The sequence below is a fragment of the Scleropages formosus genome, chromosome 3, assembly GCF_900964775.1.
Source record: "Scleropages formosus chromosome 3, fSclFor1.1, whole genome shotgun sequence".
NCBI classification, from domain to species: Eukaryota; Metazoa; Chordata; class Actinopteri; order Osteoglossiformes; family Osteoglossidae; genus Scleropages; species Scleropages formosus.
In genome coordinates this window covers 6594174-6617981 of record NC_041808.1, presented here as the reverse complement: position 1 = coordinate 6617981, position 23808 = coordinate 6594174, and the positions used below count along the sequence as shown (strand labels likewise).

The 23808-nt window shown below is 43.7% G+C and overlaps 1 protein-coding gene across 1 annotated transcript; it reads right to left on the bottom strand.

Annotated features, from left to right (window-relative positions):
- Window positions 1-946: 946 nt before the first annotated feature.
- On the bottom strand, window positions 947-22614 carry LOC114910182 (uncharacterized). The gene is made up of 16 exons (XM_029250134.1): window positions 20452-22614; window positions 18578-18743; window positions 17027-18159; window positions 16940-16979; window positions 16619-16734; window positions 13099-14323; window positions 12163-12273; window positions 11675-11812; window positions 9974-11070; window positions 9335-9452; window positions 7525-7722; window positions 5092-5333; window positions 4160-4340; window positions 3158-3218; window positions 2184-2283; window positions 947-1166 (listed from the first exon to the last, which is right to left on the bottom strand). The coding sequence occupies exons 1-16, from the start codon at window positions 22612-22614 to the stop codon at window positions 1122-1124; spliced, it is 7134 nt and encodes a 2377-aa protein (XP_029105967.1). The 3' UTR covers window positions 947-1121.
- Between the last annotated feature and the right edge of the window lie 1194 nt (window positions 22615-23808).

Sequence of the window (23808 nt, the reverse complement as noted above, 5' to 3'; positions counted from 1 at the left end):
AATCGTGGCATTGTCCTTGAACCAGTTATTACTTAAACCCTACATCAACTGAACCAAGAAGACATCCTTCATCCACCTGAAGAGTATGACCAAATTAAAGAGCTTCCTCTCTGGATTTGACACCTGAAAAATTAGCTCATGCCTTCATCTCCGGCAGTGAGAGATGAGCAAACATCTCTAAGTACTATGGGATCTGCGGCCTCATTTTCATAAACAAATTGTCTGGTAGGATCATGATGGTCTAGTGCCTATCCCAGAAGCACTGGCCACAAGGCAGAGTACACCCTGCACAAGAAGCCAGTATGTCAAGGAATTTCATCTTCAATCTTCATCTCTGTGGTTTCCAGCAGGTATACAATTTCCATTCATCAGCTTCAATTTGTAGTTTGTGCTCCTCTTCTCTAATTCAGTTTTTTGGTGTATGTAGTCATGATTTTTAGCTCTATTCCTTTTGTTATATTAATGTTTTTTTTTTGTGTAAATAAATGTGCCTCTAATTCAGCCCCAGACTACACTTGGCTTGTTTTTAAATTTAACATACTGCTTTAGTCCTGACATAAGGTGCTTGCTGTCAGAACTCATGTTTAAGCAAATTAGTTATAAATGACTCCTATATAGCTGCTTTAAATCTCATCAAGCTACTTCAAAATTCAAAACCTTTTTTTAGCAGCATTTGATCACCTCTTATATGGGAATTGCCAGGACACACTAAAGCAGGACCATCAGTTATAAGTTCTGAGCTTATTATGCCCAGTTATGTCCAGAGGATTGGCTCCGAACCATCTAACTGCAAGCAGTTATTGATAATTGATGTATGGATGCATTCATTTCCTCTTGTGGTGATACAATGTACTGCAAATGTATTCTCTTCAGTCAAGATAAAATCTTGTTTCCAAAGATTATTTATCAACATTTCTTAGTCAAGCCAAATTTATTATTTTAAGGGTATCATTTACAGAAATCTGCATTACATTCAAATACATCTCAGTAGTATTATAAAACAAAGCACAGCATATAAATAATGTTCAAGTATTAATATCTATGTCTAAAAACAAAAGAATCACCATAATTTTCACAGCACTCATGATCACAGAGCTTTGATGCTTCTCAGCTCAGTCGTATCACTGCCATGGTGTTTTCCTGCCCAGCACATGGTTGGTGATTTTCTGTAAGATAAAAGTCCCAGACATTCAGTTCAGTCAAGGTGAGACTGTCCTGCTAATCAAATACATTGAACTTAGTCTTATCACTCAAAATAGCAACATGTGGGTCAGAAAGATCGAGCTCTTAGAAGTCCAGGGCAAATCCTAAACAAAAAACATATTTAATAAACGTATTTTGTGGCCTCCTAGAGCAGGTCACCCGACACTAGATTTTGTTGCTATCTGGTCCAGATATAGTGAAAGCAGCCTGTGCGGAAGGGTTCATTGGGAAGTTTTGGAGTGTGACTATGTGTGTTGGGGCTGTGCTGTGGGGGGGTGTCTAAGCTCAAGGGATTCTGTTTGTACACTAGCAGTAGGACCCTTTTGTTTAGACTTCAATTGACCCATTCAATAGTTTTACCCCATTTTACATTTACATTTATTCACTTAGCAGATGCTTTTCTCCAAAGCAACTTACAATGGATGCTATATAGTGTTACTAGCCCACACACCTTATTCACCAAGGTGATTTACACTGCTAGATACACTACTTACAATGGGTCACTCATCCATACATCAATTCATATTTTGCAACAGTTACAGTGACGGATGTTTCCTCAACTGTGCGACAAAGACGTGACTGAATTCTGCTCAAAGCTCAGAAAAACTGGTTAAAAGACTTAAAATATTCTGACGGAGCAGTGAAAAAAGCTTTTCCCGATGTCAGAAAAATCCATTGTGCATTTTCTGCAGTGCAGCTTTTGGAAGGTTGCAAGATGTATACAAAGTGTGAAGGAAGGTCCCCAGCCTTCAGATGCAGAATGATAGGTATAATCAAAAACTTGATTAACCCTTTTAGTATATAACCACTGTGGGGTTATCAGATCTTCCTTCTGCATTTTACTAGAGTTGCAGTCTGCCAGCCCGTGGTTTTCAAAAAACAAGAAGCACCGAGGTTGAGCTGATTAGCTCTGTGGGTGAGAAGAAGAATCGAATGGCAGAACTGCTAGCAGCCTTTTGGAGGGAGGCCTTGGGCCTTACCTTCTTGTAGAGTTGAGCTTTTAGCCTATAAGAGCGATACTCAGCCCGGCGTCGCTCCTCCTCTTTCTTCCGCTGCACTTCTGGCAGTCGACAATACATCCTGGCACAGGTGAGAAGGTGAGTTAGGAAGGCAGAAAACTGATTTTAGCCACATCACACTTGCAGGGGCCTCATTCAAAGGAACGAACATGCACTTTAGGTCTTCATTTAAACCTGCTGGATTTTATAAATGGGGTGTGATTTGCACCGGCTCCTTCAGAGCAGTGGCTGGAGAAGCAACAGACATTAGATAGATGATCAGACTAGATATTTGGTAAGTAAGGGGAAAAGAGTTTATGCGTACTACATTTTGATACGTATATCTTTGGAATAGTTGTACTTTGAATATCTGAGTAACTAAATTAGACCCTTTCCTAAAGATTGGTCAAAGCAGTAAAAAAACAGGTGAAAATGTATTTTTAAAGTGTTTGAAGACTAGCAAGGCATTCAACATGAGTTTTTTGGTCTGTTGGTATCATTAATTTGTGGGCCTAGAGCCTTAATCTTGTGTTTAATGCAACATCAAATGCAGGAATTGGGCCAAGCATTAGGGGGTTGGACAAAATGCAATAATAAAGATTACCCTTCCTCCACAGACACAATGAGTTCACTCAGAAGACATGCAGTTAATGCAGGAAAGAGAGAAGAGATGGGTCACTTGAATGTGCACAATCTGCCAACCTGCTTTTACCAGTTTCCAAAATTCATAATGCCATAACATACAACTGTCAGAAATGTGTAAAAGACACACTGGAAATTCAGCTACTTTGACTGAGGAAATATTACATTATGTGAAGGAAAATCATTTTGCCTCAAAGCATTAAGCTGCAGGGACAACAAAGTGAGGGACAAAAAAGCAAAAAAAGTTTCTTTGGCAAAAATTATAACAAAATATAAACAGCCAGGGAAAGCAGAAAATTGGAGCTGGAATTTACTTTTTGGACCTCATGAACATCTCCTTCTTTGGTATTACTCTTTTAGCATAAACCAGGGGCCCTGAGGAAAAAAACAGAAATGGAATTTGTTCAGGACACAGCATCATTAATAGAAGCACCACATTATACACGGTTTAAATGCTTCAGCCGAGACCAGATTTAGAGGACACAAATTTGCGGCAAGGTGGCACAGTGAGTGACGCTGCTGCCTCACAGCACCTGGGTGGTGCAAGAGAACGAGGGTTCGATCCCCGCTCAGTCTGTGTGGAGTTCGTATGCTCTCCCTGTGTCTGTGTGGGTTTCCTCCGGGTGCTCCGGTTTCCACCCAGTCCAAAGAGATGCTGTTCAGGTAGACTGGTGACTAAGTCACCCCTAGTGTGTGGGAGTAACACAGAGAGTGTGTTCCACTGATGTATGGATGAGTAAGTAGTGTATCTAGCAGTGTAAGTCACCCTGGTAAATAAGATGTGGGCTGATAACACTACATAGTGTTCACTGAGAGTCGCTTCGGAGAAAAGCGTCTGCTAAATGAAGTAAACAGTTTTGACTGTACTTAAGTCTGACTAAAGGCATGGAGTACTGCTATGGCAGTATTGGCCTCGATGAAATAATGCATTTACATTGTTTGCTCGAAATATTAAATATTCTACATCACCTGTGAAACCGATCCAAACAATATTTCTCAAGAAGCATGTCAAGTGAAACGATTTGGATTGGCAAAGGATAGAATTGTAGAGAACTGTCAAGATGAGACCAAAACGCTGGACACTTGACAGCCAGTTATCGTAATTTATTTTGCTTTTCTACTTTTTTCCAAAGCGACTTAAAAAGTACTGATTGTTGAACAAATTTCAGTTCTGCAGCAGAGTGGGATCTGAACCAGGAACAGATGTCGTCATCACCACATTAACCAATGCCAGATGGGGCTTCGTAAATAAATCCCTAGAAAAACTGGAAATGCAGACATTAAATTGTAATAGCGATCTGGTAATGGTTCCTGACAGCAGTATGAAGAACCTGTGGGAATGGTGTGCCCCTCTGTGCCAGTAGGACGGTTGAAAAGGTCCTCCCTCTCCTGGGCAAACATGGCCTGGAGACGCCGCTCTTCTGCACGAAGCCCCAGCTTCTTCATCCTCTCCCGAGAGCAGGAGATGAAGTCAGGTCTGTGCAGCTCCAGGGCTTCCTGCCAGGTAAAATCAGGGCACTGTCATGACTTTGATGGTGTCAACATATTCAGGGACGTGTCTCAGAACTGTTGACGTAATCGCACGCCCGTAATCGTTCATCGCTTCAGTTACGTCCATTACTAGAACGACATGCGTAACCTAAATTTGGCATAGAAGATGATATTTTTGTGAATCTAACCGTGATTCAGTAGATTTCGATTTTGATAAAGGGTCACAGGTCCATAATGAAGAGGAAATCGGCAAAATTGATAAGAATTTTTCCCCCATTTACTTTCGCATTTCATCTTGCTCCATTGTTAGTTATATTGAAAATTTAAGGTTTGTGTCATACTAAGCTCAAATAATGCGAGGTTGGTATTTTTTGCCCTTTTTTTTTTTCCAACAAGGATGCATCTCTAAATCTAGGATGAGTCTTACAGTCTATGGTCTCTTAGAATCAAGTAAATACGGTATTATTTTTTGAATATTTAAAAATATTAGACATTTAAAATCAATTTAAATAAGAAAATTTTACAATTTAATTCTTTAACATTTAAAATAGAGTATTTCAAGCAATATTCAGTATTATTTCTAATATTGACAATGTACTAAATCAGCAAATATCCAAAGAAACACACCAATTCACATCAATTAGAAAACAGGAATAATGCTTACAGCCAAAAAAAAAAAAATTTTCACTTTGCAAATATGCGTATTACCAAAACATGTAATATGACAAAATCCTAATAAGGACACACAGGTACAAACCTGAAGAGTTACCCGAACCAGGGCGGAGGGAACCTTGCCCATTACCGTGTCATCTGGCGCTGGCTGCCGCTGGCTCCTTTCTCTAGAGCTCACGGGCTCATCCTGCACCTGCCTCTCTCGCAGTGGTTCCCTCCAGGGTTTCATTTTGGTAAAAGGCTCAAACCACACTGGACCTGGACCTGAAGCACAGTCAGGTCTGTTCTCCTTCTTCTCCTTGTCAGTAGGAATGAACCACGACACACCTGCAGTGGGCACAGGAAAAAATGGGCACAGGGTCTCCAAAGGAGCAGGAGGAGGTGTGTACACTGTCACCTTGCAATTGAATGACCCAGGTTAGAATACAACCTAGCATGCACCTTGATCTGACACACTAAAATATACCGGGTAAATAGCTGAGTAGCTTAGCAGACAAACCTAGCACTGGAAGTCACCTTGGAGAAACATGTCAATTAAATGAAGAAAGCTGTGAACCATAACTAAAGTGCACTTTCTCATCAGGTAATTTCTGTAGCTACGTAGTACTTCTGACTGAAGAAGTTTATAATCCGACACAATTAAGAAAAGGCGAGAAAAAGCCCATTCCCATAGGTGTGATAAGTTAAATAGAGCTACAAGAACAATTCTGGGTTTGCAGGAAAGACTTGAAACGCCAGCAAGTTTTTTCCTCCATAAAGAATTTACAATTACATCCAATCTTTTAGATGAATACTGATTTTACAGGCAATACACTGCAGTAGGCTGATACAACAAGTTCTCACCTGCGTTATTATTTGCTTATTTAAAAATCCAACTCAGGGTCACTCAACCACTTAAAAACCCTTTAGAAAAAGTTATTTTGTTTTCCTCTGTTTTTTGTCACACCACAACCCAAATTCCTTTGGATGAAATTATGGAAAACTTGCTGGATTATCTTGCATCCCTTGCAAGGAAATGTATTTTGTTGTTATGAGTTACGCCTGAAATTTCCACTGTAAATATGTAGATGACCAAAGTTTCTTTTTCTTCCATTAGAAAAATTAAGATTTGTTCAGAGTGAAAATTCACAGGAATTCTGGAGAGTGTGGACCACCATTCTGGAGCTAAATGTTACACTTATGAAATACTCCATCCTTTTATCTTCTACCCTTGTTTTCACGATCAGTACTGGCACCCCCCAGGGATGTGTGCTCTCCTCACTGCTCTTCTCCCTGTACACCAACGACTGAACCGCTAAAGACCCCTCTGTTAAACTCCTGAAGTTCGCAGACGACACCACACTCATTGGCCTCATCCGGGATGGTGACGAGTCTGCTTACAGACAGGAGGTCCAAGAGCTGGCTGTCTGGTGCAGTCATAACAACCTGGAGCTGAACACGCTCAAAACAGTGGAGATGATCGTAGACTTCAGGAGAAACACCTCAGCATTATCCCCACTCACCATCATGAACAGCACTGTGGCAACAGTGGAGTCATTCAGGTTCCTGGGCACCACCATCTCACAGGACCTGAAGTGGGAGCCCCACATAGACTCCATTGTGAAGAAGGCCCAGCAGAGGTTGTACTTCCTTCGCCAGCTGAGGAAGTTCAACCTGCCACAGGAGCTACTGATGCAATTCTACTCCGCAGTCATTGAGTCTGTCCTCTGCACCTGTCTGGTTCAGCTCAGCTACGAAGTCAGACATCAAAAGACTACAGCAGATAGTTCGGACTGCTGGAAGAATCATCGGCACATCCCCCCCAGCTCTCCAAGAACTGCACTCGTCCAGAGTCAGTAAAAGGGCTAGCAAAATCATTCTAGACCCCTCACATCCAGGCCACTTCCTCTTCGAACCCTTGCCATCTGGCCAGCGCTACAGAGCACTGAGCACCAGGACAGCCAGGCATAAGAAAAGTTTCTTTCCTCAGGCCATCTACCTCATGAACACCTAAATCTCTCCACTAGAGAGTAAACCAGTGCAATACATAATGCTATTTATATTTCTAACTTTTTATCACATCATATCACTTCTCACACTCCCTTCCATTTGTAACTAGTGACTATTTTTGTATATAATATTGGGTACTGTATATTTTTTATATATTTTTCATCCCTTATTCACATACTCTATCTTCTCATCTATCTTGCCACTGTCATTCTGTCTGTGCTGTGGAAGTTCCTGTCACCAAGACAAATTCCTTGTATGTGTGAACATACTTGGCAATAAAGCTCGTTCTGATTCTGATTGTTTTTTGTATGTGGAGATGCATTTGCAAGTTCCCAGTGTACTGTTTCTGTCTCTATGTTGCTGTTAGCCAGTACTGTTTATAAAACCAATTAAAAAGGACAAACAATTTGCCAGATCTGTCACCACTCTGCCACAGGGGGAGATTAAGGAACTTATTTTTGATACTGGTTTCAGAATAATCACAGATTCAAAGCCAGATCCATCTGTAGTATTACATAAATTCCTATACCTGGGGGATAAACCATAGGTTGGCTCCAGCTGCCATTTTCAGGGTCTTGGGGTTGAGGAGGGGTTTTCTGCTCCCCGTTGATTCCCTTACTGTCAGAAGCAATGACCTCCAGTCGCCGTGAAGACTGTGGGGAAGGGAAGGTGGTCCCAACATCGCGGGTGTGTTTCCGTGTGCCATTGCTGACAATCTCCAGGTCACCTGTCAAGGACACAATTGTTTCGTTTTCAATTATTTTAATCTTGAATTATCTTTAATCTAATTACATCTGAATTTATCTGCCAGTTTGTTATCATTTTCGTGTGCCTTACTTTACACAGTGAGAGTATGTCCCGTGGTGCCGTGGAAGGGAACTAAATCCAATCAGAGGACCAAACACATACTGCACTCCCAGCATCCAACCAGCTACAAGCACCCAAGACACGGGAAGATTTCACAGTGTTCGTCCCACTGATGGAATGACCCAAGTTATGTACTCTTAAAGAACTTCCAGCGTCAACCAGCAGAAAACACTGTAGGATTTGAGTGTGACCTGAATAATATATTTATTTTCTACATGAACACAGTAACAGTGTACAGATTTTCACTGTTCAGTGTTTATCAAGGGAGGGTGTGTGATTGTGCAGCGGGTTTGGCCGGGGCCTGCTCTGTGGTGGGTCTGGGGTTCGAATCCTGCTTGGGGTGCCAATCCTGCTTGGGGTGCCTTGCGGCAGACTGGCATCCTGCCCGGGGTGTGATCCCTCCCCATTCATCCTTGTGCCCCGTGTTGCCTGGTTGGGCTCCAGCTTGCCGCGACCCAGCTCGGGACAAGCAGTTGTAGACATTGTGTGTGCGTTTATCAATCTTACTCAAAAATTTACATTGGCCCCCACACTTAGAAACAATAGTGTGGGTATATAACCAGTACACAGTCATCCCCTGAGATGCACCCATTTGAGTATGCATAATACCCCTATTTTGATTCAAGTATTCATTCATGTTTATGAGGACCAAGTTTGGATTTCACATGGCTCTTTACAGTTAAACAGTACAAGCTGTCTATATTTATTCATTTGGAAGATGTTTTAAAAATGTAAATTTATTACTCTCATATGTTATTTACTTAATGTGACAGTGACTTAAAAGCACACAGCGAGGAGTTTTAAATTTGGGCTTGTCTAATTGAGACTACAATAACCCTTGCCATTCCGGCTACTACAGTTAAAAATGATTTATTAGCCAAGAAATGTAGACGTGCACCTGCTTTTTAAAGTCAGTGGAAGAGGAGCCGCAAAGCAATTTATTTGCCATCTGCTGCAAGGCAATAAAGGAGAGAGTGTGAAACTTAACGTCACTGTAATCGGATACGGGACCCTGCAATGAAAGTGTGGTAAGTGATCTTACCCTCAAGGCCTCTACCGTTGGTACACTTGGACACCTGTTACCTGTGACCACACAGGTCCATAAATAGCAGGTTTAAAATTATGTTTCTTCACAGCATGTGCAGTTTGAAATGAACGATACTTTTTTCTTATTCTTTTTACATACCAGAGTATTTTTCAATCATTTCAACTGGACGGCCCTGTTGACTGAGAGAAGCTACAAGGCATTTCTGTCATCAACAAACCACTAGGGATTTTCTTCCTCATTTACAGTTTTGCCACAGAGAAAACTCCATCAGTTTGAAATAGCTATTTATAGATTTAAAAAATAAAAGGACAGTGTTTAAACTGTTCAGGCCCTGAAAGACACTTGGAACCATTACACCCCCTTGCAGGCTCAGAGGGAAAATTTTCTATACCACACATACTCCTCGATACAAAGGACCACTTACCAGCCTGTATTCCTTTGCTGACCAGCTTGACAGACCTTTTCACCTGAATGTCACGCGTGGCACCACGGCATGGGGGTTGGGAGTCTGTGCTGGTGGACAGCACTGACGGAGAGGTCCCCTGACGGTGAAAGGGCAGGTAAAGAGGATGCATGCATTTACACTTATTCAGCAAACACTTTACTCCAAAGCAACCTACAATGATTACTATTATTTATCTGACACCTTTATCCAAGGTGACTTGGAGCATTCAGATCCACTGCGCTGAACTCCCTACAGCCCTTCACACATTTATACATCAGAACAATGTAACAGATATATACACAAACACGAACACGAACACACACACACACACACTATGGGCAATTCAGAGTCAACAATTCATCTGAAACACACGTTTTCGCGCTGTCGGTGAAACCCAGAGCACTTGGCGAAAACCTGCATGAACACGGGAAGAGCATGCAGACTCCACAGAGTGAAAAGGGTTTAAACCTACTTTCTAGCAAAGCTAGTAGTGGCATTAGTGATTAGAGAATGGTTATAAGGATCAGTAACGGTGCCGTTACTCTGGCAGAACACTGTCCAGCAAGTCCCAAAAGTGACACAGTGTTTTTACTTATGATATTTCACAAATTAAGATACCTGAGCAGGTACCGTGAAGTCGTCTGTACTGTTGCTGTCAGAGACGGGAGGAGCTCTGCGTTTGCTGTTGGCCTTCCTCTCCCTCTGCCTGTCGACGGTGCTGTGAAGTCTCTCGAGGCCGCTGGTAACCCGCTGCGGCCCGAAGGCTCTCAACAGGCGGGGAGTGTCAATCGTGGACACAGTACCGGTCGTGTCTGAGGACTCAGTCTGGATAGCGACATCCATTTCGCCCAGCCTGCTTCCTGACTTGTCCCTCTCAGCCGGATAGCAACGATGGTTGAGGGACGGCTCGGTGCGGGTGGACTTCTGAGAGTGATCTTCTGTCCAAGCCAAGCGCACAGGCTGCTCTCGGCTTCCCCTTGTCCTATCAGTTGTTTCACCATGTTCTGTCCGTCTCCTGCTCTCATCCCCCCCTCCTCTATTTCTTGCTCTTTTCTTGTGATCCAATCTCCAGTTTGCCTCCTCCAACTCGCCATTTTGTCTCGTGTCCCTCAGCTCTGCTGGGGTTGTCTCCCTCCACCTATACTGTCCGGCTGGCTCCGCCTCCCTCTTGCACCAGTTGCCCCGGCTGGATCTCTCTTTTACATGTCTGGAAGTGTGGATGAAGCGGGACAGGCGCTCCAGCCTCTCCAGCAAGGACAGTTCCGTCACAGAGGCAGGGTGAATCCACTCCTCACTCCTCCTGTGAACAAACCTGTCATGGTGCCGCTTGTCCAGATCGCCGCCACTCTCCTGAGAAGACCTTCCTCCAGGAATCAGGGCCTGCCTCGTTTTCGCAAATACTTCCCTTCCGGCTCTTTCAATACCTCGCCTATAGCAAGGCTCTAGGTCTTCCAAACTGTTGTCTACCTCTCCCTGTAAAGGTGCAAACTCTTCCTCCAAGCACTGGATAAGCGACAAGCAGCCTGTGCTGGGTCCTTGCTCATGCAACCTCTGGCTTCTGCTGAAAGCAGTTTCCATCAAGGAAACAGGATTGTTACTGGACACAGTTTGATTCTGTAGGCTGCTTTGCATGGTTGTTTCAAGAGACAGAGGATATCGACTGGAATTCTGGGAGTTTTCAGTAGCAAATGTTGTGCCCTCTTTTATATTGCTACCTAGTAGACAGGAAATATCACATGCACTACAATTAAGAAATGTATCCATCCATCTTCAGTAACTACTAGTAAAGTCAAGAGTTTTTGTGGCCTGGAGCCAATCCCAGGAAGCGCAGGGTGCGAGGCAGGGTACACCCTGGATTGAACGCCAATTTGCCACAGGGCACTCACCCTCATACACTCATTCACACACTATAGGGAACTCAGAGTCACCAATTTACTTGAAGCAAAAGGCTGTGGGAAGAAACCCATGGGACACACGCATGCAGAACCTGATTTTGACCCAGGTCTGAAACCACAGCCCAGTAGCTAACCACTATGAACACACAAATGAAATGACTTAAAAGGACACATTCATAAATACATATATAAAATTATATAAGCATGAGTAATTTTCTCAGTCTATGTTTAAAACTAGAACAATACTCATTAAGGCATTGGACATTTAAAACAGTACAGTTGCCACGTTTACCTAAACTGCACTTAGGCTCCCAATATAAAAACATTATAAATCTCAGAGAAACAGAAAATGATGAAAGTTGAAAAAAATTCCAGAAAACACAGTGCAGCACCAGCTTTGCCCTCCAAAAACAGCAGCCCTCACCTAGGAATCCCCTGGACTCCGCCTGCCGCTTACTGTATACCCCCTCTGCATGCTTAATGGTGACACCACAGTCCTCTTCCTGGTCCCTGGAGCCGAGAACCTCAGGGCTAAATTTTGGGGGCACAGCGTCGTCTGAGCCTGGAAAAGACAGAGCGTGTCTGAACACAGGAACAGTCTGGAGACCCAAGACACAGTGTCAACTGCAGTGAGGTGCCTGAGACACCTGTGACCCCCTGTTGCGCAGCAGCTGTCATCTCAGATCGGGTGCTTATTCATTATTCATAGCTTTAAAGAGGGTTTTACCAGTGTGCGTGTCATTGGCAGTGCCACAAAAGCATATGGAAGAGACTGGAACATATCTAGTTGTACCACACTAGTATAAGGGGAAAGAGTAGGAACTGTGTGCACTGTCACCTAGTGTGATCTACTTGTGCTTTTACCACTTCACTGAGTAACTGGGTAAGTGCTGAGGACTTGGAGCAGCACACCTGGATGGGAGCTCTCCATTGTGCTGACTGGGGACAACAGCGCCTCTGTCTGGGGAACGTAGAAGACCTCTGGGCTCCCGTGGGGCTTGTAAGGTAACAGAACAGGCATAGCTGCGGTGTAGGGAAAACCACATGTCATAAATACTGTAAGGTGACAGCACAGAGAAAGGTCTGGAACGTCCCACCAAAACAAAAGGAGATAAAAGGAATAGACCCCCATCAAAAACATTTCCTAAATGCACTAAAAGTGTGTGCCCTTCAACTCAAGCAAATAAATTAAGAGATCATAAATTACTAATCCAAAACACTAGAAAGTTTGGAACAAAGCAAGGTGGTCCTTGACTTAACACATACACAACTTACGATGGAGGCCCTATTAACCTTATTATATTATTTTCAGGTCCAAACATTTGGCTGTCACGTTTAAAGAGGACGTTCCATCTGCTGTATAACAACATCAGCTGGTAGTGCTGCTGTAAAGCCCCATATCTGATACTGATTGTGCAGTCAGTGTCTGAGTGTCTAACAGCAAAAGCATTTTACAAAACCTTTTGTTTGTAAAATTGGTTCACTTCAACTTTTTATTTAAAATGGCTAGAAACTGAAAAAGTGAGTGTTCAGAAAAAAACACTCAAAAACAAGAAAACAAAAACTGCAGCACCAAACTGTAATGCTGTACTGTACTTATGCCATATTAGCATTATTTTAACACAGAATGTGTGAAAATTGGTGAAAATTAAAGCCATGTTATACAATGTAGCACTCGTGCATGTTCATTGTTTCTGTATCATTATGGTTCTATTTGGTTACAACGGTGCTGATAGAACAGAATGCCATCATAAATCAAGGGCCACCTGTACTGCATGAAAACATGTTTTCATTCTTCTAAATTAAACAAGTCACTTAGTTGTAGACCTGAATCAACAGAGTGCATACCGGGTGTCTCGCAGGATAAAGGCTGAGACTGGCTTGTCAACTTCTGAGAAGGGAAGGTGTTCGAAAGTCCGGTAGGTTGTGCAATCTGTAACTCATCCCCTGTGGTGATCTGAACTGAGGTGCCAGCTGTTTCACAATATGGGTTTCTGACTGGGTCCTGCTCCCTTTTCAGTCCAACGTCTTCGAATAATAACGGTTTTAAGGCAACTCCAGGCTGCTCACTGGTTTCAACAGACACTGGGAAATGTGAACTTGGCACTTTCCGTGGCCAGTCATCGGAGGATGGAAGCCGATGGGCAGCCTCTGCAAAAGGATACTGGGAGGTTCGTCTGGCAGAAGAGTCAGGAGAAAGGTGAGCTTGTTGCTTATTGAATGTGATGCCACTGATCTGACGGGACCTGCTTATAGCACCCTCTTCGGCATGTCCACCAAGCTGCCTAGGAGACTGGGAGCAAGGCATGTGGAGAAGGACTTTCTTGGTGGGGGAGGTGATGGAGGAGCTGGAAACAGATGAGGTGACATGCAGGGGAGAGTCCCTGTGTTCCAGGGCGGTGGAAGTGTTTCCAACATCGGGAAAGGACCTGGAGATCTGCCTGTAACCGGTAGAGCTGAACAGGTGGGTTGTGCCAGCCAAAGGGTCGAAGGAACCAACCGAGTCCTTCCCCAACCCAGCATCCTTCTCGTTTAGAGTCTTTTTCTCAGGGCTCAGTGAGCTGCCCAGTGTGAGCGCTCCTGACTGTACCTCTGGCTCTGAAACCGAATCAGCCTCATGCTGTTCTGGGGCAGTAATGTAGTCAGAGAGACCAGATTTCAACACTATGGCAGTTAGCGCATTCCGAGGCACATTTGTACCCTCTCTCTGTGTGACAGCGGGTTCCTGGCTTTCTGAGGGGGACTCCCTAGCAGTGCATTTAGGAACCACATCTGCAGGATGGTGTGCAAACCGTAAGGGTGAAGAGGAAGGACTGGTTGAGTGGGTGGAGGAGGAGGGACGCTGGTGGCAGGAGGATACAGTGATAGCAGTGATGGGCTTCATACTGATTCCAGGGAGAAGCAGGCCCTCCCGGCGAGCGATTTCTCGGACCCGTGCCTCCAAGTTCTGTTGCATGGTGGAGTCCAGGAGTCTGTGGTGATCTGTGGTCCTCAGGGCCTGGTCTGGAAGCTGCCTCCAATATGCACCACTGCTTGACTGGCTGCCAGAATCAGTTTCTGAACTCAGTTGCCTCTGGTGGGTTGGGAAAGGAAAAATTCACCCTAATTGGTTGATGCATGTTTCTACATGGTTTTTGCACAGTTAGTGTCACATGAGGTCAATGACAAGGCATTTTTGGACCATGTTCACTAATGCACACTTTAGGGACCACACTTATATATATGCATTCATTAATGCTCTGGTCTTGTACTATTTAAACTTACAACAGCCGGTTGAGGATTTGAACTTGCAGTGCCAAGAGTGTGAAAAGGACCACAACCAACAGGCTGTCAATCTTTAGCAATGTCCAATATTCATGTCTCTGCATTACAGCTAACAGCTAGCAAAAATGTTCTTCACTCTATGCAATAAGGAGATAAATACGTACCACTGATTCTTTCATATTTCATATTGTGCCTTATATGTATATAATACTATACAAACAGTTGATTGGTGAGTTTTTTGTTTAAATTAGACATTTATATTTAAAAAAATCAGGGGGCATGGCAGCCCAGCAGTTTTGGCTGGGGCCCGCTGTGGTGAGGGTCTGGGGTTCAAGTCCTGCTTGGGGTGCCTTGCACCAGACTCGCACGCTGTCCTGTGTGTTTCCCCTCCCCCTCCAACCTTGCACTCTGTGTTGCCGTGTTAGGCTCCGGTTCGCCGCAACCCTGCTTGGGACAAGGGGTGTAGACATGGTGTGTGTATTTAAAAAATCCTAAAAAAGCATGTATTTTAACAACTAAAATGAGCGCGTAATATAGGCTAATCCAAGGTCAGAAGAGATCAAGTTGTTTGACAAGAAAGCCTTCTTCCTTCTTGAGGAAAGTAGGAAAATAACAAGCCTGGCTTTTTTATTTCCTGAGCAGTTCCTCATCCTCATCAATGAGGTCATAACAAGCTACTGGAGCATCTACTGAACGTCATAATTCAAGTGGCTGTTTTTTGTTTCCTTTTTTTACCGAGTCTTGCAAGACCTCAACAGAAATGTGAACATAGTAAATGTCCAGGTCAGAATGACCACTTAAAGCCAAAAGATCTGAAAAGTCATGGTGCAAAGGGGAATTTTTCATCCGCAACTGATATTTCTACATCAACCCTGCACACAGGGAAAAGAAATCAGCCTACCAGATTTACCCTCCAAGGTTCAGGAAGGCAAACATACGCAGGAACTTCAAACCCACTGCAAACTCATGCTTTCACATGTCAAGAGCACAACACAAACAAGAAGCATCAAGTTACCTTCAGGGGATAACTATCGAAGTCCAGAGAGAGCAGCCCGTCTTCACACAAACCAACAACATTGGAGGCATTTAGAACAGCACAACAGATGAAGAATACACAACTTTGCAACTTCTGAAACTTGGTTATGAACACAGGATTTGAGGAGGGAGGAAGCTAAACTCTCAACATACTCTACAATCAACTGTATGTAAACCTGTGCAATGTGCAAATCATTTTTCTTCTCATAGATTCAGATTTTGAGTTTCATAAAGAAAACATCTGAAGGACATGGACTTCCATTTCAAGTGTTTGTTTAGACCGAGACTTGCCTGGTTTCAAATACTCCTTATGAAGTAGTTAGAGTAACTGCCTTGCAACTGAAAAGCTGTTCACAAGATCCACATTTTAATCCCAGCTCCTGCTGTAGTACCCTTCAGCAAGGTATTTACCCTGAACACTGCAGTTAAAATTACTCGGCAGGATTAAACGGGTAAATCAGTCTAAGTACTTTAAAATAAGTCAATCTGAAGAAGTGCCAGGTAAATGAATAAATGTATAATTTGTAATACTATACTAATAAACTTATATAAATACGGCCTTACGCCCTGTGTTGCCAGGTAGGCTCCGGTTCCCCGCGACCCGAATGGGACAAGCGGTTCAGACAATGTGTGGTGTGTGTGTCTGTGTGTGTGTGTATACATTTGTCATTTTTAAGACAGCCTTTTTGGAAGTACAGTGGAAACAGGTCTGCTTGGTTGATACACTGAAAGCAAATGCAGATTTGACTTCAGGACTGTTTTTTTTTTGACTGGCACTGTAAACTAATAAGGGGGGTGCGGTGGCGCAGTGGGTTGGACCGCAGTCCTGCTCTCCGGTGGGTCTGGGGTTCGAGTCCCGCTTGGGGTGCCTTGCGGCGGACTGGCGTCCCGTCCTGGGTGTGTCCCCTCCCCCTCCGGCCTTACGCCCTGTGTTGCCGGGTTGGCTCCGGTTCCCCGTGACCCCGTATGGGACAAGCGGTTCTGAAGATGTGTGTGTGTGTAAACTAATACTTTTTTTTTTTTTTCCCCTAGGAAAACAGGTTTTGTGAGGAGAGTGAGGTTCCACTACCTTAACATGATGCCTGGCACTAAGCACGAGCTCTCTTTTGATTTCCTCAATGCGCTGTCTGTCCTGTGCATTCAGGTCCAGCAAACCACCATTGGGCCCCAACACCTTCGATGACTCTGACAATAAAAGACCAGAGAGCCCTTCAGGCAAGACACACATTTTGAAATTTGATGCTAGTTGATGCAATATTTTTTTCCCCAACTTATAGTGAGAAAAAGAAGCTCTTACATAGTTTGTTACAGCAGTTATATAATGATGAAGTACAATGAGGTTGATTTCGCTTGACAGTATAAAAATAAGAACAATGACATGAACATTTACCTCGTGTTCTATGATCCTCTTGTCCACGGCACTGGCCTGGCTGGACGTCACAGTGGCTGGTGACTCATTTCTCAGCAGACTGGCCACTCGGGCAGCCAGGGAGTCGGTGGCGCTGCTACTGTCACTCTCAGTGGCTTGTTCTGCCTCGCCAGGTCTGAGTTTCAGGCCCCTCTGAGCAGAGCTCTCACATGATGAGGCTGCTGGAGGTCCATCAACAAAGTTGTTCAAGGCCATCGCGTCCTCTGACTGCGTGTCACTGCTTGCCTCTGAGGTGTTCACCTCTGCAACAGAGGAAGCAATGGGGGCCACCTTATCGGGAACACCTGCGCTACAACCCTCTGGCTCTCTTCTCACTGATCTGGGGGCAAAAGGCTCTGCTGTCTGTCCCAAAAGGCCACCGAGAGCCACTGAATGTGGCTCTTTCTCCACAAAACTTCTCACACTTTTGAAAGCTGCAGGTCCACAAACTAACGGCCTGTCAGACTGAAGCAGCTCTCTAGATGAGCCATTTCTCAACTCTCCAGATGTCAGCACAGATTCTGAGATGGACCCTTCCCAGAGCAGGGAGGAGTTGGCTTCAGGGTTCGCAGCAGAGGAGGTACCGGAGACCTGGAAATGTACCACTTTCCTCTCCTCACACAGGACAGAGTTGTCGGAGCCCTGCGCAGAGGCAAGAGATGAGGGGAAAGAAGTTTTCACCGACACAGTGTCCTCCGTCTTGCCCAGAAGCTTACGAATCTCCTGCAGGGTTTTAGTGCCCACTAAGGAGTTCCAGTCTTCATCCAAGCTGCCAGTCAACACTACTTCACTTGGTCTTGTTATACTGACAGAGGGTGTTTTTGACAGCTGAGCTGTGGGAGAAACCCTGTCTTGGGTGTTGAGCAACTTACTAGTGCAGAATTTTTCTGTGGGTTCTTCAACACTGGAGGTAGGTAGGCTTTCACCACCCTGGGGCTGAGTGGTCTCCAGAAGAGGAGTTTCCCCTTCAGGGGGCTGCTGAGGTAGGGTGTCTGAAGAGGCATTATCCAGAGCATCTTTCAGGGGTCGGAATGCTGTCTGCAGGCTACTCTGACTCAGCAGCCTGTCGATGGAGGAGTTGCTTGTTGTGGGCAAAGAAAGGAACTTTGTGGGTGGGATATAGTCCACACTAAGTGGGATGCAAGCGTTTGAGCCCAAAGACATAAGACTTGATGTGGAGAATTCTTTCTGAGGTGTGTTTTCTGTAACAGAAGAGGAGAAAAACATTTTCACCAAACAATCATCAAAAACATATTTTTAAAAATATATTTTCATTATTAATGCTCTGGTTGTGGTCTGGCCAAATGTGACCCATTTACAACTTTTATCGACCATAAACATGTTTTCTCTCATGTGATTGCCATAAGCCTTCATGACATCCCGCATATTGGTATCATTTTAGGTAAATTAAGTCTACAGAATTTTCCCAAAAAAAAAGCAGAGAACTTGGAATAAAGCGGGTTAACGGGTATAACACAACATTAGGTGATAATCTACGTATTACAATTGCTTTATAAATCCTCTTACTGGGCTGCTAAATCTTGAATGGAAACACCAAAAATAAAAAGCTATATTGAACATAACCCAAAGGCCAAAGATGTAATTCTGAAAAATATGTACCTTCAGATGGCTGTATGCTCTTTGGTGGGGTACATGTGGAACCTTTGATCGTGCACAGGTCTGTTGCCGTTGGGGAAAATTCAGTTTCTCTGATGGGTCCACTTGGCACAAAAGGAGTTAGAACAGTTGACGGAGACTGGTTAATGCCAAGATTATGGAGGTACATCTGCAAAACCAGAACCAAGAATGTTACACGTTTGTTCAATTTTACAACCATCTTATACAGAGCCCCTATCTGTGATAGGATATCAGTCCATTGTTTGCCACTAACAAAAAGTTACTAATTAACTACAACTGTATGGCATGCGGAAGGACGCCCATGAAGGGAACATGCAAACTGTGCAGACACAGCAGGGGTTGGATTTACACCTTCAACTACTACTGAACGCTTTGCAATACTTTACATAACCTTTCAGGAAAAACTAATTACGGTTCTTGGGATTAAAAAACAAATGCTTTAAGAACACAACCAATACCACTGTCTGCCAAAAACCCATTTTTGAAACTTCAGTTAAGTATACTATTGAAAACATCTGTCAGATCTAATCAAGTGAGCTGATATATATTTTTGATAAAGTTGTTTTGGAACTTATGCAGGGATTGGGAAACTACTATAGCACATAAGACCGAAATTAACAACGTTAATATATTCCATGGCATCACCTTGTTCATCAGATTTTAGTTTTATAAGATGGAATTAACAGTATTTATTACGCCCTGTGTTGCCGGGTAGGCTCCGGTTCCCCGCGACCCCGTATGGGACAAGCGGTTCTGAAAATGTGTGTGTGTGTGTGTATCATAGAAAAATATAACTGGCTATAACAAATATAAAAAATGTTACCTAAAATTAAAAATCAAAATGAGGTATTTTATGTATGGCAGTTACACCAACATATTTTACATTTCTAACAAAAATGATAATTTGTTGCTTGTCTTTTAAATTTATTCATAGTCACTAATCAATAAAAGCTTTTCTAGTGCAGGGTCACTGGAGTCTACCTCACAAGCACAAGACGCTGGATGCAGACATTATGATAATTCGGCTTATGGACGTTTATGACAGAAATAAAGTTCCAACAACACAGCATACATAACTCTGCAAAGCACATCAACACTACACTGTTAGAGGTGCCGTGCAGCATTACAGTTGATGCTAGATTATCTTCATTTGATCATGACATTAAGGCTTTATTTATACAACAGTAAGGACATTTGTGTTAGTAAAGTTGTTCATAAGATTGTGGTGTGCATAACTGTCTTTACGTCACAGAAGCAAGGAGCTCGGAGAAAGGTCCAATCCAACACCATCATCCCTCCCTAGTTACTTACATTTCTGCAAATAGCAAAAACAAAGTACAGGTTTCACGCACACCTCAAGTCTGTCCTCAGTCCTCTTATTTTATTTTCATAAGGACTTAAAGGACTCAGGTTTGAATCCATCTCTTGCAATGGTACCCTGGAGAAAGGTATTTACTCTGAACTGAGACAGTAAAAATTATCCAGGTGCATAAATGGATGAATAACTAAGTACTTTAACACAATAAATTGCTTTGGGAAAAAGTAACAGCTAAAAGAAAAAAATAATAATGTGCTAATATCTGGGCACGAGTGATGCCGGAGAATGTCGACGTCAGGTCAATAGCTAGCCCAGCTGCATGTAGTGCATGCAGATGTGTTATTCACACAAATCAATCAATTCCTGGCAAAAAAAGAAAAAAAAAAAAAATCTGGGTGACCTACATAAAATCGAGACTGCACGGGTCAAATGTGCTGGTTTTTATCTTGTAAAAGATAACCACAGCAAATTTCTTGTGTGCATCAGCACACTTGACCAATAAAACGCATTCTCATTGTCATTCTCTAAAAGCAATTACCGGAATTCTCTCTTCAATATTAAACTCTTCGGCAGCTGGTGTTGAAGGATTTGTCATCCAATTGGGGTCATAGTTGTCCACTTCTAGACTGACCACAGATGAAACTGCCCCGGTGGAGACTGCTCCTTTCTGGTCACAATGGTAACCGTCCTGTGAGCTGGCCAGCGTACTATTCAGGTCTCGGCAAGAAGACACATCGCTGAAGCGGCCCAAGGCAGCAACACGGGACAGGAGTTGGGCAGGAAGTTGCATCCCAGCTGCACTTCCCAAAAAGTCCCTTCCTGCATCTCCATCAATGCTGCCGGCTCTGAATTCCTGCCAACCAGCCCGATCGGTGCCACACTGTACATGACCACCTTCAGGCTTATTCTGTGGGTGCCCTGTTTGGTAAGTCAGTCTCTGATTCATTCCGGAACGCGAAGCTCCTGTAGGTGATGGAGCTTGGTCTCTGTTTGGTCTTCCACCTGAAATTTCAGTGCTTTGGCAAACATCACTGGAACCAGAGGTAAACTTCAAGTTGACCTGCAGGCCTCCAGACAGCTGGACTTCCTTATTGGGTGTGCATATGGACTGGGACCTATCTGAAAGGATCAACGATGATGAGTTTCCACCTCCCAGATCGCCACTGACAGAAGTGACCTGTCCAGAAAAGGAGGGAGCAAGGTTCCACCTAGGGCTCCGGTTACTGATGCTTGACCTAGACGCTTTAGGGGGTAACAGGGTACTGCTTCCTTGGTGGCTCATCATGCAGTCTGAAGAGTCAGAAACTGTATCAAAAGCCTTACTTTTTGAAGACATGACGGTGAATCTCTCCAAAGTCAACTTGTCAAAATACGTCTCGCTTGAAGACTGATTTGTATTCCATGCCCCAACTTTCTCTATGTAACTCATACTTGGCAAGGATTGGATTTTTCCAGAACTCTGAAGAGATGCACTGATTGGCTTTAGGCTCTCTGAACTACAGCCTTTGATAAGACCACTGAAATCGGCAGCAGGCTTGATTTTTGATGAACCCCCTTGATCCTTGCTGACAGAAGTTGAGGACACCTCGATTCTGGTCGTGACTGGAGAAAGTTTTCCTGAGGCAAGTGGCACATTTGCTTGGCAAGACCCAGAGAAAACACCTGGGGTGGACTGAAACACAGGTTGTGAAAGCAATCCTAGGAAAGACCCGTCCACTGCTGCCCGATTCCCAGAAGACAGCACCTCTTTGTCTGCATGCCCTTGTTCAAAGCTGCACCCAGCTGACAACTGAGCCTTACTGGTGCCAACTGGTACTTCTATGATAGTGCTCTCTCTCTCACTGTGTGTGCCCTCTGACTCCATATTTGGGGTGACCGACTGACTACCTTTAGGGATGGGGATATCGTCCTTCTCCGCTTTGGTCCCGGGCTTCGTCTGCTGAATATTCTCTATGTCACAGCTCATCTGCTGGTGGAGTTCATTGGATCTGCTTTCTTGTGGAGCACAAGGTGAGCGATCAGTGATGTTGGACAGCTCAGCTCCAGCAAGCACCTCTTTAGATTTTTCCATTTGCTTGGGAATAGAGAAAGAATTTTCTCCTGGAAGACACTGACTATTTACTATTGATTTGTCATCTGTGGACCTGAACATATTTTGCTCGCAGTCCTTTACAGTGATTTCTTGTTGCCTCCCTGGAAAGGCTTCTTCTGGGTCAGATTCCTTTGCAGTTTTGGACTCCCTCGAAGTTGTCTTGCTCAAAGACAACTTAGAAGCAGATGAGACTGTGGTGCTACTGCTACTCAAGTCCCCAGCATCTTTCTCGAGGACACGTGACAGCTGAATAGACACAGACACATTTAAGGCATCGTCTTCAGGGGTCGCCTTCTGAGGCTTCTCCTGAGCATTCTCATTTAAAGAACTCTGCTCCTTTCTATCAGCATTAAGTGCTTTCTGGTCCTCCAGTCCTCCCACGTCATCGAGACCAGTATGGAAAGGGTCTTCGTCGCTGTCCTCGTCTTTATCAGCAGAAGCAGGGGACAGGGTATGCTCAGAGAGTGAACAACAGCTGCCAGCATCCTCTGGAAAAGCTGCTTTGAGAGTCAGAGGGTGTTGGGACAGAGAGACCTGGTCCTTGGCTTGATTGCTCCAAGAGAGCTCAGAGTTTTCCAGAGTGGCAGCCTCTCTGAAGTGAAACTGCATCGGGAATTGTTCGGACACAACAGAGACATCTGGAGAACCCCTAGAACAACAACATGCAGAGCTTAGCTGCACCCATTCAGTTCACAGAAGGTGTCACGTATTATGAATTCCAATGATAAGAAAAAGAATGTGACACAAAGTGAGCGCCAGATTTTTCATATTTCTCACAGTGAAAACTTTTATACACGTCCGCATGACTATGCTCTAGAATGTATGTTTAAAATTACACTATGATACACAAACTATACTAACATATGGTCATTAAGCAGTTTACGATATTCTTACATATAAGTAGAAATGCAAGATGTGATTACAAAAGATACACCAGTTTAGCAATTGATAAGAGCAAAATCTTACCCACATCTCCATTGGACAACACACCCCTACCACACAAAAGGAACCATTAATCCAAACTACAATTCCTAAAAATACTATGGGCAGGTTATGCTCTTACAGCGGTGTCTTACCTCAGGGGAATAAAATCCAAGTTGGTGTGGTGAAAAGTAGAGTCTTCAAAAAGGCTATGGTTTTATTGAAGTGTGCTGGTAACAACGGGAGAGCAGGTGAGAGGCGACTGTCTTGAAGTTCTTAAAGAAAGTTTTGCCACAGAATTAGCTCTGAGCACAATTCCTATGTAAACATGGCAATAAACTGTTTTCGTATTAATATGCACTAAGATTACTCATACTCACATAATTCTGATAATGCTGATAATTAACATTACTTGGTACCCCTGTGTCTCTAATCAAGGTCCTGCCTGACCACAACTCTCAATATGAACAATGCAGTGAATGAGATCGCTCCAAACTTTACTTCACATCAAACTTAACTTTGGAATATTGTTAACCTACAGTTCCTTGTACTGACAAATCCTAATCTTGCATACATAAATAGAATAAGACTCGGAGAGACACAATACATGAATATCTTCTAGAAAATGTTCCATTCTTTTATTCTGCCTATTTTTCTATACTATTTAGCAACTGTGTACATCTGTTCTGAACAAGCTAGCTGTGCTTTCATTTGCAAATCCTGGTTTGCTCTGGGTGTAGCTGCTGCACCTAGATGGAGAGAGCAGGAACTTCCTCCTTGTTTGGACAGCCCTGAGTCCTTGGCCATTGTCACCAGGCCCTGCTGGGTGGACAGGGAGCAGCTCTGGCCAGGGTCCTCAGCAAGCCAGGATGACACCTGTAC

Bases quoted from the DNA above. Each gene is read 5' to 3' on its own strand.
- LOC114910182 (XM_029250134.1), bottom strand. From the start codon at position 22,614: ATGCAGTTTCACTTCAGAGAGGCTGCCACTCTGGAAAACTCTGAGCTC. The intron at 7,723-9,334 runs GTAAGTGGTCCT...TGTCCTTGACAG, and splicing joins CAGCAAAGGAATACAGGCTG to GTGACCTGGAGATTGTCAGC. The intron at 2,284-3,157 runs GTAAATTCCAGC...CACCTGTGCCAG, and splicing joins ATGTTCATGAGGTCCAAAAA to GATGTATTGTCGACTGCCAG.